This window comes from Dama dama, chromosome 25 (assembly GCF_033118175.1).
Source record: "Dama dama isolate Ldn47 chromosome 25, ASM3311817v1, whole genome shotgun sequence".
Classification (NCBI taxonomy): Eukaryota; Metazoa; Chordata; class Mammalia; order Artiodactyla; family Cervidae; genus Dama; species Dama dama.
In genome coordinates this window covers 64,388,697-64,403,867 of record NC_083705.1, presented here as the reverse complement: position 1 = coordinate 64,403,867, position 15,171 = coordinate 64,388,697, and the positions used below count along the sequence as shown (strand labels likewise).

The window sequence follows — 15,171 nt, the reverse complement described above, 5'->3', positions numbered from 1 at the left end:
TCATTAGGGAATGGCTAATTAAAGCTGTAATAAGAAACCACTCATTTCGAATGTCTCCAATTAAAAAGACCAACCGCATCGGGTATTGGTGAGGGTGCGGCAGAATTGGAGCGCTTGCATACTGCAGCGGGCAGATGTGAAATGAGCCACTTTGGAAAACAGTTTGGCCCACACCTACCATGTGATCCAGCCATTCTACGCCTGGACGTGTACCTACAAGAAAGGGAGGCGCAGGTGCCTACAGAGGCTAGATACCCGTGTGCCCCGCACTGGAAACAGCCCAGATGTCATCACCATCTGAGCCGATAAGGTGTGTCATCAGCATAGAATGGAATACCGCTCAATAATGAAAAGGAAAGAACTGTTGATCCACACAGTGGTATGTATGAAATCTCAAAAAAACAATGCTGAAAAAAAGCCAGACCGAAAAAATGAGTACCTACAACATGATTCTGTGAATAGAATTTCTTTTAGAAAATGGAAGGTAATCTGTAGTGGCAGAGAGCAGGCTGGCGGTTGTCCAGGAGCGGGGAGCAGAGAGGGAGGAGGGGTTCCCCAGGGCCTCGGGAAGACTCTTGGGGTCATGGAGCATCACTGTCATAGTTGCATTGCTCTTTGCACGGATCTGCATGTGTCAGAGCTCATCAAATCGTATAGAGTAAGTCCCCTGCGTGCGAACCTGTATATACTAAGTCCCCTGCTTGCGAACCTCCAAGTTTGGAACTTTCAAAGATGAGTGTGTGCAGTCCATCACGTGAGGCGTGAGTGACGTTGCAGCTGGTCTGCCGTCTCCCGTTGCTGACGATCCTTCAGCTTTACCGTCTCCCACCTCCTCTGCCTCTCCCAGCCGGTGACTCTCCTTGCCGGCTCACTTGCTGCCAGCCCGTGTGACAGCCCCCGTGTGCCAGCTGCTGTACTGTTACCACTGTACCTTTCATGGTACTGTACTGTAAGATTAAAAGTGTTATTTTTTTTAAATTATTTGTGTGAAAAGTATTACAAACCTTTTACACTGCAGGACTGTGTAGCTGGTTGTGTTAGTTGGGTACCTAGGCTAACCTTGTTGGACTTAGAAATGAATGGACGTAAGAACGTGCTCTCAGCAGAACTCATTCGCATGTAGCAAACTTCCTGTATTTTAAACTTCTGCGGTTTCTTGTGTGTCTGTGAGGCCTCAGTAAAGCTGTGGTGCTGTCTCTGCCAAGAGGCCTGCGTGGCAGGGCAGGGTAGGGGCAAACCTCGCCCCACCGCCCAGACAGCCGTCTGTAAGGGACTCGTAAGACACCCACCTGTAGCCACCCAGGTGGTGCTAGTGGTATAAAACCCGCCTACCAGTTCAGGAGACATAAGAAACTCAGGTTCAACCCCTGGGTCAGGAAGATCCCCTGGAGGAGGGCATGGCAGCCCACTCCAGTATTCTTGCCTGGAGGAGCCTGGTGGGCTACAGTCCTAAGGGGCAAAGAGTTGGACACGACTGAAGTGACTTAGCACAAGACAGGAGGTGACTGTTCCATCCCCGGGGAAGCAGGCAGCATTTTCTCTGCACACGAGACCCCCTTCCAAGCCACCAGGGCCTGCTCTGGCTCATTAATTGTCTTTGCAGCTCACTGAACGACTCTCCAGGGATTCGGAGGAGGCAGTGGGATTCCTGGGAGCGGTTGAGATGCTGTGTCCCCACCAGGCTTGGGGCCGCCCTTGTCCCGAGTAGTCTTTACCCACCTGGGTCCGCAGACACCTTGGTGGTGGTCCTGGCAGCGACGGTGACCACGTGTTCGCGGTCTGCACACCGCTCGTGGGAGGACTGGGCCGTGCCCAGGTTGGCTGAGGCCTGGGCTGGGAGCAGGGACCTGGCACAGTCACGCCCGAATCTCCTGCCAGGCGTGGAGACGGGTTGATTGCACCACATTGGATGCTTCCTCCTTTTCTGAGGGATGTAAAGCCCCCCTGTCTGAACTGCAGCTTAATAATTGATCATGGATTGTAATGCTATGGCTAAAAATAAAGCCGTCCGTCTACTAAAGAAGAGTCAGAAGGCACGTGGAAGGATGCCGGTTCCATTTAGCAGAGGTTCCGGGCATCGGAGGGTCTTTTCCATTTCCTCTTCGCATGGTTGTGTCGGGAGGGACCGGGAGAACCCCCGCCCTTCCTTTCTCTCCTCTGTGACAGTCCCCCGGGCCGGCTGCCTGTTTGTTCTTTCACCTCACGTCCTGCTCTGTGTTCCGCCGGCCGGCTGGCTGTGTGGGGTGCCTCCCCCGCCGCCGCCTCCCTTCTGGCTCCCTGGGAGCAGCTGCCCCTGGTCGCCTCCCTGGGCCGCAGGGCAGGGCCCCTCACGCCGCTGTCCCCGCAGCTGTGGACATGGCTGGAGGAGCTGCAGAAGGAGCTGCTGGACGACGTGTACGCCGAGTCCGTGGAGGCCGTGCAGGACCTCAGCAAGCGCTTCGGCCAGCAGCAGCAGACCACCCTGCAGGTGACTGTGAATGTCATCAAGGAAGGCGAAGACCTGATCCAGCAGCTGAGGTGGGCCAGCCCTGTCCCTGCCCAACCCATCCCTGTCTCCCATCCCTTCTCCCATCCCAGCCCCTCTGTCCCTAACCCCCCACCCCCGTCCCTGTCTCCCATCCCTGCCCGAGTCCCCTGTCCCTACCCCTGTCCCAGTCCCCTGCCTCTATCCCCCCTCCCAGTACCCCCGTCCTAGCCCCTCAGTCTCTACCCCCAGCCCCGTCTCAGAACCCTGTCCCAGCCCCCCAGCGCTCTGAGGTCTGTGGGGGCTCTTCCCCCCTCTACTTTTTTGAACCATTTACTATGACTGTCTGTCCAACCAGGTAGAGAATGAATAACATCCATGCAGAGGAGACTAACATCTCTCTCATTTCTTTTTTTTCCTCCAGTTTTTTTTCACTCTTTTTACCATTTTTCTCTTTATGGCATTGACTAATAAACTTCCCTGGTGTCTCAGACAATAAGAATCTGTCTGCAATGCAAGAGACCTGGGTTTGATCCCTGGGTCAGGAAGATCCCTTAGAGGAGGAAATGGCAACCCACTCCAGTATTCTTGCCTGGAGAATCCCATGGACAGGGGAGTCTGGCAGGCTACCGTCCATGGGGTCGCAAAGAGTAGGACATGACTGAGCAACTAACACACTCAATAAACTTCCCCAGAATTCAGATCTTATTAATATTTCTGTTTAACATCTATCTATTACTGACTGAAATTTCTTTACAAACCAGATGAATCTGAAGCTCCCAGGACTGTGTCCTTGGGGCCCAGAGCGTGCTAGTTTTCCAGAGCGTGGTGGGCGTCCCTCCCCTCCAAGTCCAGGCTCAGGCAGGCCCGGCCTCGGGTGACACTCAGGTGCTGCTCGTGGGGGGAAGACAGGAGGCAGGGGCTGGGCCACCTTCCTTGACGTGGGCCCCCTGCTGCATCGCTCAGGCTCAGCTTGTCTACCCGTCACTGACGTCTTCCCGAGATGCTGGCTTTGCCGAGAGTCAGGCAGTCCTTCCTTGATAAAGGCTCAGCCAGCTGCTTCACAGGGAAATGTTCACAGCTGACCTGGCGCTTCCGTTTGTGGTAAATTGGTGGTGGTGGTCAGTCACTCAGTCGTGTCCGACTCATTGCGACCCCACGGACTGCAGCACACCAGGCATCCCTGTCCTTCACCATCTCCCTGCGTTTGCTCAAACTCGTGTTCATTGAGTCGGGGACACCATTCAGCCATCTCGTCCTCTGTAGCAAATAGGAATTATTTCTTCTCCACTTAAGGAGGAAGGGGGCTGAAGATGAAGCTCCCTGGGATGATTTGTGTGGTGGCTGGACTCCTGCTTCTCAGAGGGGCTGTGAGGAGGAGCAGGAGGTGTTCCTCAGCGCGTCCTGGGCTCCGGGGAAGCCCAGCGTGGTTGGGTGGGACGGGCGGCTTCTTTTCTAAGAGCCGCAGCCCTGCTTCCTGCCGGCTCCTTCCCTGGGCCAGGCCCCCCGGCACCGACGGGGAGACCTCCCCTTCCAATTCCTGTTTGCACCCCCACGCCCCTTCGCAGAGACTCAGCCATCTCTAGCAACAAGACGCCGCACAATAGCTCCATCAGCCACATCGAGACGGTGCTGCAGCAGCTGGACGAGGCCCAGGCGCAGATGGAGGAGCTCTTCCAGGAGCGCAAGATCAAGCTGGAGCTCTTCTTGCAGCTGCGAATCTTCGAGCGGGACGCCATCGACGTGAGTGTCCCGCGGGCCCCGCCCTCCCCCACTGCCCCCTCCACTGCCCCCCACTGCCCCCTCCACTGCCCCCCCACCCCCCCACCCCGCTCAATCCAGGCCACGCCCCACATCCTCGCCCACTGCCCACCTCTGTCCAGGCCCCACCCCGTCCAGCCTCTGCGTCCGTCCTCACCCAATGCACTGCCCCCCTTTCCGTCTGCACCAGGAGGAGGACGAGGAGGGATAGAGTGGCCCCCTCCCCAGCTTGGCTCCCCAGAAGTCAGGGGTGGCAGCTCGGCTCTGGGGGAGGCAGGTGGGCAGCGGGCAGACACCACACGGCAGGAGAGCAAAGCGAGCGAGCTGTGAGGGTGGAGCCCAGACAGGGCTAATGGAGACAGGGCCACCTTGTGCCCTCGGCTGTTCTCCCCGGACCGGGCCATCGCACAGCCGTCCCCTGGTCCTGGAGGCAGAGGCTCAGGGCAGCGATAGTCCTCCTCCCCACCCTGACTGAGTGCTCCCTGAGCGTGCAGTAATGGTGTTTTAGGTCCCAGGAAACACCCTCCCCCTGCCCATTTTTTCCCCCACATAAATATTCTTAGGTTGCCTGTTATTCTTACCTAAAAATCAACTATTGCACCTTATACATGACTAGGAGAAAGAAGGACAGATTTCGTTTCTTCATCAGAAAGAGGGTGTTTCTTAATTCTCTGCTAGGCAAGACTTTGTTTTTGAACTTGATGAAGTACAAGCAGAAAGTCAGTATCACTGGATGGTGCTGAATCTGTGTGTGGAACAGGATGAAAGGAACCAGAACTCCCTGGTGAGGCTGGCTTCCTGGAGCCTGAGGGCTGCATGAGCTGCTGGCGGGGACCTGCCTGTCCAGGTACCTCCAGGCATCCCAGGTGGCCTGTGCCCACCGGCCAGCGTCTGCAGACTGCGCTCTCTTTGTCACTTGACTTGCATTTAGAACAGAGCCGTGAGGGCAGGGGGGCCCAGACTCCGGGTACTGCTGAAGGCAGAGGGGTGCAGGGCTCCCTCAGCTGACGGACCCTCTGCCTGAAGTGGTTCTGGGACTCGGCCCAGCCCCAAGTGGCAGTTTGGTATGTGGGCATCTCATGGGGCATTTCGTGGCTGCTTATCTGAACTTCCATCAGCCTTTTTATTACATTAAAGAAAGGCCTTCTTGACTGTTAACCAGTGATAACAAGGAGTTAAACTCTGCCCATGTTGCCTTGTCAGACCTGCTCAAGGGCTCTGGTCTTGAGTTTCCCATCTACATGGAGCCACAGAGAGAAGAGATGCACTGGTCTCAGCTCATCGCATCCAGCCATGGCCAGGGTCAGGGTGCAGCACTGGGGGTCTCAGGGTCAGGGAACAGCATCGGGGGGTGTCAGCGTCAGGGAGCAGCACCGGGGGGTCTCAGGGTCAGGGAGCAGCATCGGGAGTCTTGGGGTCAGGGAGCAGCATTGAGGGGTCTCAGCATCAGGGAGCAGCACCCGGGGTCTCGGGGTCAGGGAGCAGCACTGGGGGTCTCGGGGTCAGGGAGCAGCATCGGGAGTCTCGGGGTCAGGGAGCAGCATCGGGGGGTGTCAGCGTCAGGGAGCAGCATCGGGAGTCTCGGGGTCAGGGAGCAGCATCGGGAGTCTCGGGGTCAGGGAGCAGCATCGGGGGGTGTCAGTGTTAGGGAGCAGCATCGGGAGTCTCGGGGTCAGGGAGCAGCATTGAGGGGTGTCAGCGTCAGGGAGCAGCATCGGGAGTCTTGGGGTCAGGGAGCAGCACCGGGGGATCTCAGGGTCAGGGAGCAGCATCAGGAGTCTTGGGGTCAGGGAGCAGCACTGGGGGTCTCGGGGTCAGGGAGCAGCACCGGGGATCTTGAGGTCAGGGAGCAGCACCGGGGGGTCTCAGGGTCAGGGAGCAGCATCGGGAGTCTCGAGGTCAGGGAGCAGCATTGAGGGGTCTCAGCGTCAGGGAGCAGCATCGGGAGTCTTGGGGTCAGGGAGCAGCACTGGGGGTCTCGGGGTCAGGGAGCAGCACCGGGGGTCTTGAGGTCAGGGAGCAGCACCGGGGGGTCTCAGGGTCAGGGAGCAGCATCGGGAGTCTTGGGGTCAGGGAGCAGCACTGGGGGGTCTCAGGGTCAGGGAGCAGTGCATGAACAGAAGAGTCAGCGTAGCTGCCCACCTCTCTCACCTCCATTGCACAGAAATTACTCCTGTAAACTTAGCTGCTTATTAAATAGTTTCAATCAGGGAATACAAAGAAGCAATCAGAAACACTATTTGAAGTATTCTTTCCAGGACATTCTGGTATTTGAAAAAGAAAAAAAAGTTGACTTTGTTTGTATTAATGCTGCTGCGAAAGGGAAAATTTTATTTTGATTGTGTTTCTACTTTCATGAAACTCCTGTTTTAAAATGTAGTTGTCTACTCGCTCAGTCGTGTCCGACTCTTTGCGACCCCGCGGACTGCAGCATGGCCAAATTTCCGTGTCCTTCCATCTCCTCGAGCTTGCTCAGACTCATGTCCATTGAGTCAGTGATGCCATCCAACCATCTCATCCTCTGTTGCCCCCTTCTCCTCCTGACTTCAGTCTTTCCCAGCTTTAGGGTCTTATCTAATGAGTCAGCTCTTAGCATCAGGTGGCCAAAGTACTAGACCTTCAGCATCAGTCTTTCCATTGAATATTCAGAATTGATTTCCTTTAATATTGACTGATTTGATCTCCTTGCAGTCCAAGGGACTCTCAAGAGTCTCCTCCAACATCACCACAGTTCAAAAGCATCAATTCTTCAGCGCTCAGCATTCTTTATGGTCCAACTCTCACATCCATACATGACTGCTGGAAAAACCACAGCTTTAATTATATGGACCTTTGTTGGCAAAGTACTTTCTCTGCTTTTTAATATACTGTCTCGGTTTGTTTTTTCTTCCAAGGAGCAAGCATCTTTTAATTTCATGGCTGCAGTCACCATCCACAGTGGTTTTGGAACCCAAGAAAATAAAGTCTGTCACTATTTCCATTGTTTCCACATTCATTTGCCATGAAGTGATGGGACCAGGTGCCATGATCTTTTTTTTTTTTCTGAATGTTGAGTGTTAAGCCAGCATTTTCACTCTCATCTTTCACCTTCATCAAGAGGCTCTTCAGTTCCCCTTCGCTTTCTGCCCTAAGGGTGGTGTCATCTGTATAACTGAGGTTATTGATATTCTTCCCTGCAATCTTGATTCCAGCTTGTACTTGCTTCATCCAGCCCAGCATTTTGCATGATGTATTCTGCATATAATTTAAATAAGCAGGGTGATACTATACAGCCTTGATGCACTCCTTTCCCAATTTGGAACCAGTCTGTTGTTCCATGCCCAGTTTTAACTGTTGCTTCTTGACGTGCATACAGATTTCTCAGGAGGCAGGTCAGGTGGTCTGGTATTCCCATCTCTTGAACAATTTTCCACAGTTTGTTGTGATCCACCCAGTCAAAGGGTTTAGCATAGTCAGTGAAGCAAAAGTAGATGTTTTTCTGGAACTCTCTGTTTTTTTGATGATCCAGCGGATGTTGGCAATTTGATCTCTGGTTCCTCTGCCTTTTCTAAATCCAGCTTGTACATTTGGAAGTTCTCAGTTCATGAGCTGTTGAAGCCTAGCTTGGAGGATTTTGAGCATTATCTTGCTAGCGTGTGAGATGAGTGCAACTATATGATAGTTTGAACTTTCTTTGGCATTGCCCTTCTTTGGGATTGGAATAAAAACTGACCTTTTCCAGTCCTGTGGCCACTGCTGAGTTTTCCAAATTTGCTGGCGTATTGAGTGCAGCACTTTAAGAGCTTCATCTTTTAGGATTTGAAATAGCTCAGCCAGAATTCCATCACCTCCACTAATTTTGTTCATAGTGGATCAGGAACCAAAAACCTAAAATGTAGATCAGGAACCAAAAACATGCATTTTCCCCCCACAATAGCCACAGAGTTCTGCATGGCCTCAAACAAAGCCAGCATGCTCAGCCAGGGATAAGTGTTTTCCTAAGCTGAGAAATTAAGCCTACAGTTCAGTCACAGACCAGCTAAAAGAGAGTCTAAAAGCTTTTAAAATGTCATAGCCTGAGAGCCTTCTGTTTCTCTGGAGTAATCCTGAAAATGTGAAAACCTGAGCACATTAGGCTTTGCTGGGATTTCCTCTCTTGTCTGGGAAAGTGCCCCGTCTGACTGCCCGTAGAAGGCATGGTGTGATCTTCATGGTAGAAATTCATGGTACCTGGTCAGTGTTTAAAAATCCCCTGTATCACTTGTATTTCAATTGAAATAGCCTTTCCATCTCTCAAAAGTGAAGCAGGGTTTCCTGTGGCTTAGAATATTGGGATTTCAGTCTCCAGATAGCCCAAATAAAATCTGCTCCATTGATATGAAAAGAACATCCAGAGCCTTATGCCAGGATCCTGTGACAGTTACAGAAAGCAGTCATAACTCTCTGTACATTTAGAAAGAAGAAGACTCTCTAAAAATTCAGGGATACATTTAAAAAAAAATGGTATCTGAGTTATTTCTTCAAAGAATCCTCTTCAAAAAAGCCTTGCGCTTGCTTGAGCTTTGTGTTTGCCACAGGTTTATTTTCTTGGCTTGCGTGGTGATTAACAAGCCGTAATGCCAAGCGTGGGGACAGGATTTTTCCTGATGCTCCTTGATCCTGGCCGTCGCCAGGGTTTCCTTGTGCTCAGTGAGTGTTTTTGAATCCTGCTGCTTTTAGCACATTGATCTTTGTTTTTTGTCCATTTCTTGAGTGTTTTCTGAGCCTGACGTTGACCGTGTGAGGCACTGTGGCTGAGTCTGTAACTCATCACCACACCTAATTCTTCTCCCTCAGGGCCAGAAAGCAAACAAACATTAAGAAAGAAAATTCCCCTTGGAGTAGAGATCAAGGTTAAAGTTACGTTAAATTTTTTTTTCCTTTTAAAAAATGTTTTCCTTGTGACTTCTTGGTTTGTGTCTAACTTGGCATTATTTAAAATTATTAATTTACAGGTGGATATAATTATAGATGGATTAATTTATAAATGAATATAATTTAATAAATTAATGTAATGGACATATATATTATGCAGACCCAGTAATAAAAGAAGAAATCAAGGAGATTTGGGCAATAGGAATTGGAGAAGCCTTAAGATTTTTATTCTTTCCCATCTCACAGCTGGATTCTGTGTAAACTCTCACATTCTCAAATTCATTTTGCTACAGCTCCTATGGATAAAAGAAATTAGGATCCATGGGAAATGTAGAGATAATATTCATTCACAAGAAAGTTTTGCCTGTCTTCTGGATTTTATAATTTTGGTCATTATTTTTACAAAGTATATCATGTAAGTTTTCAGACCTACATAAAAGTAGCAAGAATAGTACAATGCCCTTCCACGTGCCTGTCCTCTAAATTCGATGAATTTGCCCACCTTACCAAGTATCTTCCTTTTGATATTGTTGTGCTGTGGTGTTTTAGAGGAAGAACTCTACCAGCTGGTAGTGTTCCACTCCTAAAGACTTTGTAAGTACCTCTAAAAAGCAGGCCATTTTCTTACATAACCACATCCCAAGCACCGTGCCAATTTAAGAGTGTTTCTTTGTTACCTGCTAACACTCAGCCTCTGTTCAGATTTCTACAAGTGCAGCAGGGAGGAGGCACATGGGGTCTGCTCCTGCATTTGTGGTTAATATTTTCATCTGGAACCGTCTCTCTCTGCCCTTCTCTTTTTTCCTGTGTGATGACTCGTTGAAGTAACAAGTATCAAAAGAACCGAGTCCCACATTTTGCCCTTTTTCAATTGATTTCTACTAGGCTGTTTAACCGTGTTTCTTTCCTTGGCATTGTCTGTAACCTTACAAGGTGGATGGTGGTGGTGGTTTAACCACAAAGTCGTGTCCGACTTTTGCAACCCCATGGACTGTGTAGCCCACCAGGTTCCTCTGTCCATGGGATTTCCCGGGCAAGAATGCTAGAGTGGGTTGCCATTTCCTTCAAAGAAGGTAGATGGAAAGACCCTATCAGATTCGGGTTCCTTTTGGTTCCCAAAGCTCCACAGCTGACCCAGCTTGGCTCCTCCACAAGGCGGCTTGGGTCCTGTCTGGTCCCCTGTCTTCAGGGGTGCTGCGGGTAGTCTGCAGTCCCGGGAGGTGCCCCATCAGCCTCTCTCTGATGGTCCACTAGGCACTGATCACCTTTGACCTGAACAGGCGTTACTAGGATTTTTTGTTAGGTTTCTAATTTTATTATGTCTACACTTAATAGCTAGATTTAACCATAAAGAGAAACCTTGCTTCATCATTTTGTGCTTGAATAATTAGTTTTCTCCTTTAAGAACCAATTTTGATTCCTTTTAATCAGAACCAAAGAGCTTTTCAGTAACTTTTTGTATTTCAGCTCTTCTCTTCTCACGTCACTGGGAGTGAATGGGCTTCTTTTATAGTCACTGTATTTGATTCAGTTGTGGTCACTTTTTTAGGGTCTAACTGTCCCGTCTTTAGCCGGTAGGAGCCCCATCTGCTGGCTTCTGTGTCCCTCTGACGCAGCGTCATCCATCTCTTCCTCCCTGACTTGGCCCTGAGAGGTGTCGCAGCAGGTGTTCATTCTTCACGTCTTGGTCCTGAGCAGATAATTTCCCCTGTCAGATCATCTCAGACCTGGAGTCTTGGAACGATGAGCTTTCTCAGCAAATGAACGACTTCGACACAGAGGACCTGACGATCGCGGAGCAGCGCCTGCAGCACCACGCGGACAAGGCGCTGACCATGAACAACCTGACCTTCGACGTCATCCACCAGGGCCAGGACCTGCTGCAGTACGTCAACGAGGTGCAGGCCTCCGGTGAGCGGCGCAGCCCGCCCCGCGGCGGCCGGGGCTCCCCTCGGGGCGGCGGCCCTGCGGGCCACCCACCGCGGCACTCGGGTTTCGTGCCTGCCCTCTGAATGGAAACGTGTGCTTGCTTTCACCCACGTGAAAGTGATTGTGAGTCATTCAGTCGTGTCCGACTCTTTGCGACCCTATGGACTATAGCCCACCAAGGCTCCTCTGTCCATGGATTATCCAGGCAAGAGTACTGGAGTGGGTAGCCAGTCCCTTCTCCAGGGGATCTTCCCGACCCAGGGACTGAACCCTAGTCTCCTGTGTTGCAGGCAGTTTCTTTACCATCTGAGCCACCAGGGAAGCCCTCACCCACGTGATATGGACACATTTAACATTCTGACTTCCCCCTAATATTCTTCCCCCTAATATTCTTTCATGTTATTTCCACTGTCATGAAGTTTCATTTTACTAATGATTTATTGTTGTATCTCCACGAATGAAAAGTAAACCCCAAGAAAAGATTTTCACGTCCTTTGTTTTTTTTTTCTTAATTTACATTGTACCAGCAGATGTCACTATAGGCTCAAAACCTTGGAGGGGACTGTAGTGTTAGAAATTTAGCAAATAACTGCATACTGCATTACTCTTGTTACACAAGTCAGATTCAGTGCTTTCTCAAGAGTTGAACGGGTATGTGGTAGATAACAAAAATGAGCCACAGTTCTCTCGTTTATAAAGGACTTCTCACTTTGACCAGATATCAGTACGTGGGGAAAAGCAGGTAGGTAGGTAATGAGTTCGGTCTGATTGTGCTTAGTCGCTCAGTTGTGTCCAGCTCTGCAACCCCATGGACTGGAGCCCACCAGGCGCCTCTGTCCGTGGGATTCTCCAGGCAAGAATACTGGAGTGGGTTGTCATGCCCTCCTCCAGGGGATCTTCCCCACCCAGGTCTCCCTCATTGGTTTGATTAGCTGTACCTTAAATTTGGCTTTGGACCCCATCAAACTCACCCTTTGAGACACACTTGCGTGCTTGGAGGCGCACGTAAACCCCTCTGCTGGCTTCGGCCTTCCCAGTTACGGCTTGGCCCCCGCAGGGTAGGTAGGTGGGGTCCCAGGTGCAGCGCGTACATCATGCACCTGTTAAGAACAGGTTGAAGTGCTGGTTGAACTCAGGGCGTCCCTTCAACGTCCACAGGCGTGGAGCTGCTTTGCGACCGAGATGTGGACATGGCCACGCGGGTCCAGGACCTGCTGGAGTTTCTGCACGAGAAGCAGCAGGAGCTGGACCTGGCGGCCGAGCAGCACCGGAAGCACCTGGAACAGTGTGTGCAGCTGCGCCACCTGCAGGCCGAGGTCAAGCAGGTGAGCCCGCGGCCGAGGTCCCGGCGGGCCGGGCCGTGAGTGCCCTCGGGGGCGTGCGGGCGCTGGGGGGTCGGCCCTGATCAGGGCACAGCCCCTGACGCAGCTGCTGCCCGCGGGTGAGAACAGCCAGTGCCTGGGCAGCCGTGTGCTTACGGAGGAGAAGAGCCTTCGCCACCCGGCAGGCCGATCACCTGCGAGTCACCTCCTCTTCGCTTGTTTTGTCATTGGTAATCTCTTGCCTGAAACTCCGAATGCAGTGCTTCCTGGGCTGAATAAATATGTGATTTTTTTTTCCCTCCCCAAATAAGCTATTATCAATCTGGCCCAGACCACAGGCTGTGTATGGCTGGGGTCTTTTTGTGTTGTCAGAACTCTATACTGCCACCTCCCAGATAGCATGGCAAAATAAAATGGACATCTGGAAGAGATTGCTTTTGGCTCAGTGCCCATGGGATTCCATGCCTGTGTGTATTAAGCCTGTCCATGACATTTTATCTCATGAGCAGGCAAACCATGGAAGTATGGATTCCTGGGGTCCTGGTAGATGCCCAGAAAAACACGTGTTAAGTTAGATCAGAGGGGACTTAATGGTTGCCCAATGGCTGCCAAATGGCTGTTGTAGCCCCAGCCATCACCTCCACGTTCCAGGCATCAGGAAGGGGAAAGCATGACAAGAATAGGCAGCACCTGGATCAGTAAAGAAAGATGTTCCCCAAATGACCCAGAAGCTCCTGCTTTGATCTCGATGGCTGAAATTACGTCATACCTGTAGCAAGCTGTCTTGGTAGCTGAGAAGTGGCTTTATCTCAAGCTCTTTTCCACAAGTTGGGATTTTTCTGAATAAAAGAGATGAGGAAAGTAGGTATTGGGTAGGTAACCAACAATTTCTTCCATAAGTGACTGTCCAGATTGACCTTCCACACTCCCTGTGGCTTCCACAGTCAGAACTGACTTGTGATTCCGTGATGCTGGGACTGGTGGTGTGGTCCTGATTTTCAGTAGACATCCTTTAGTGTCTCAGCACTGACATTAACGTGGAAGATATGTTAGTGAGATCAAGGAGCTTATCAAGCAGTTTGCTTATTCTGCATGTTCCTGAGGCCTTAAAGGAGTGAAAGATACATATATTTTTTATTATCAGGAAACTCTTTGCAGTAGTAGATTTTCTGCTGTGTGATTCGCAGTCTGTTTTGACCCATGGACTAATGATCATTCCTCTGAATACTCAACGTTTTTCAGTTTTCACTTGAAACTAAGCATGACAATTAATTTTACTTTTATTTTTTAAAGTTAAGGTTTTATGTGTGTGTGTGTGTGTAAAATTTTATTTATTTGTTGTGCCCGTTCTTCCTTGCTGCCTGGGCTTTTCTCTAGTTGTGGCGAGTGGAGGCTACTCTCTAGCTGCGGTGTGCAGGCTTCTCATTGCAGTGGCTTGTCTCATTGTGGAACACACGCTGTCGGACACGCTGGCCTCAGTTGTTGCAGCCCCCAGGCTCTGGAGCACAGACTCAGTCATTGTGGCACACGGGCTTAGTTGCTCCAAGGCTTGTGCAACCTTCCTGGACCAGGGATCGAACCCATGTGTCTCCTACATTGGCAGGCTGATTCTTTACCACTGAGCCACCAGGGAGGCCCCGGAATTAATTTCAGAATGCAGCACTTAACACTTAGGTCCCACGGAAGGGAAGCAGGCTGTTGCCAGTAGGGTCACAAGGAAGTCAGTGCTCCGTAGACGACAGGAGTGCTGTCGTCTTGACCGCCCAGCTCTCGGGCCATGTCTCGCTGCACGGCGCCCAGACGCCCCGGGAGGGACCGCTGCTGGGAGTCCCCCATGTCGTGTTCCAGGTGCTGGGCTGGATCCGCAATGGAGAGTCCATGCTGAACGCCGGGCTCATCACGGCCAGCTCGTTGCAGGAGGCGGAGCAGCTGCAGAGGGAGCACGAGCAGTTCCAGCACGCCATCGAGGTAAGGACCCAGGCCTGGCCCGGGAGCCCGGCCCCGCCAACCTCAGGGCCAGTCCGCTAGGGCCCCTCCCGAGGCCCCGACCCTGGGAGCCAAGAGGGGCACCATGGAACCCAAGATGGCGACGCCTGCAAACCTGCAGTTAGTACATCATAGGAGGAGATACTGCCAGGGCGACCTCACTGCAAGGGTCCCGGAGGCCGAGGGGTGGCTCTAGCCGACCCCCTGCTGTCCCTTGGCTGGCAGGCCCCTGGCAGGAACACCTCGTCACCAAGGCGCCCAAGCTGGAATCTCAGCTGAGGTTTCGTCCATTTTACTGGTCTCAGAGGCACAGCCCACTGCTGTGTGTCCAGTCTTGACAGAGCAGGGCGCGCACTGGGGGTGGGTTATTTTCATAGAGCCATTGTTATTTTCATAAATGCAATGGATTTTCATAGATCCATTGTCTGGCACGGACCTCCAGAGAGCACAGTTGGTTCATTCTTGGCTTTTTTAAACTGTATCTCTTTTTTCTCTCTTTTTTAAATCAATAGTTCTTGGAAACCTCTGACTTGAGTCCAAAGTTTAAGGTCCAAGTGAAATAAAGAGTGTTCACTTAGGCCACCCTTTTCTCCACTCATTCGTTTGCTTCTGGCTGCTCTTATGAGAAGGATCAATAGACACAATACACTTGGAACATTTCAGCAGCTTTGTTTTTTTAGAATATTGGCCGCTAAGGGTTTTTTCCTGCTGTTTCTCAAAAGTTGAAAACCCCGCAGCCAAGACCCATGCTGGAAAATTCCTAAGGCATTTGTTTCATCCTTCATTGGGTAAACACAAACAGTTGTGGGTCGGCAT

General features: G+C 51.2%; 1 protein-coding gene across 2 annotated transcripts in view; it reads left to right on the top strand.

Moving 5' to 3' along the window:
- Positions 1 to 15,171, top strand: part of TRIO (trio Rho guanine nucleotide exchange factor) — a 353,621-nt gene that overhangs the window by 202,686 nt on the left and 135,764 nt on the right. For both annotated transcript variants that reach the window (XM_061129325.1, XM_061129326.1), the window contains exons 12-16: positions 2,348 to 2,517; positions 4,033 to 4,207; positions 10,834 to 11,029; positions 12,206 to 12,372; positions 14,218 to 14,337. In XM_061129325.1, the coding sequence (XP_060985308.1) occupies positions 2,348 to 2,517; positions 4,033 to 4,207; positions 10,834 to 11,029; positions 12,206 to 12,372; positions 14,218 to 14,337 (828 nt within the window). The remainder of the gene's footprint in view (positions 1 to 2,347; positions 2,518 to 4,032; positions 4,208 to 10,833; positions 11,030 to 12,205; positions 12,373 to 14,217; positions 14,338 to 15,171) is intronic.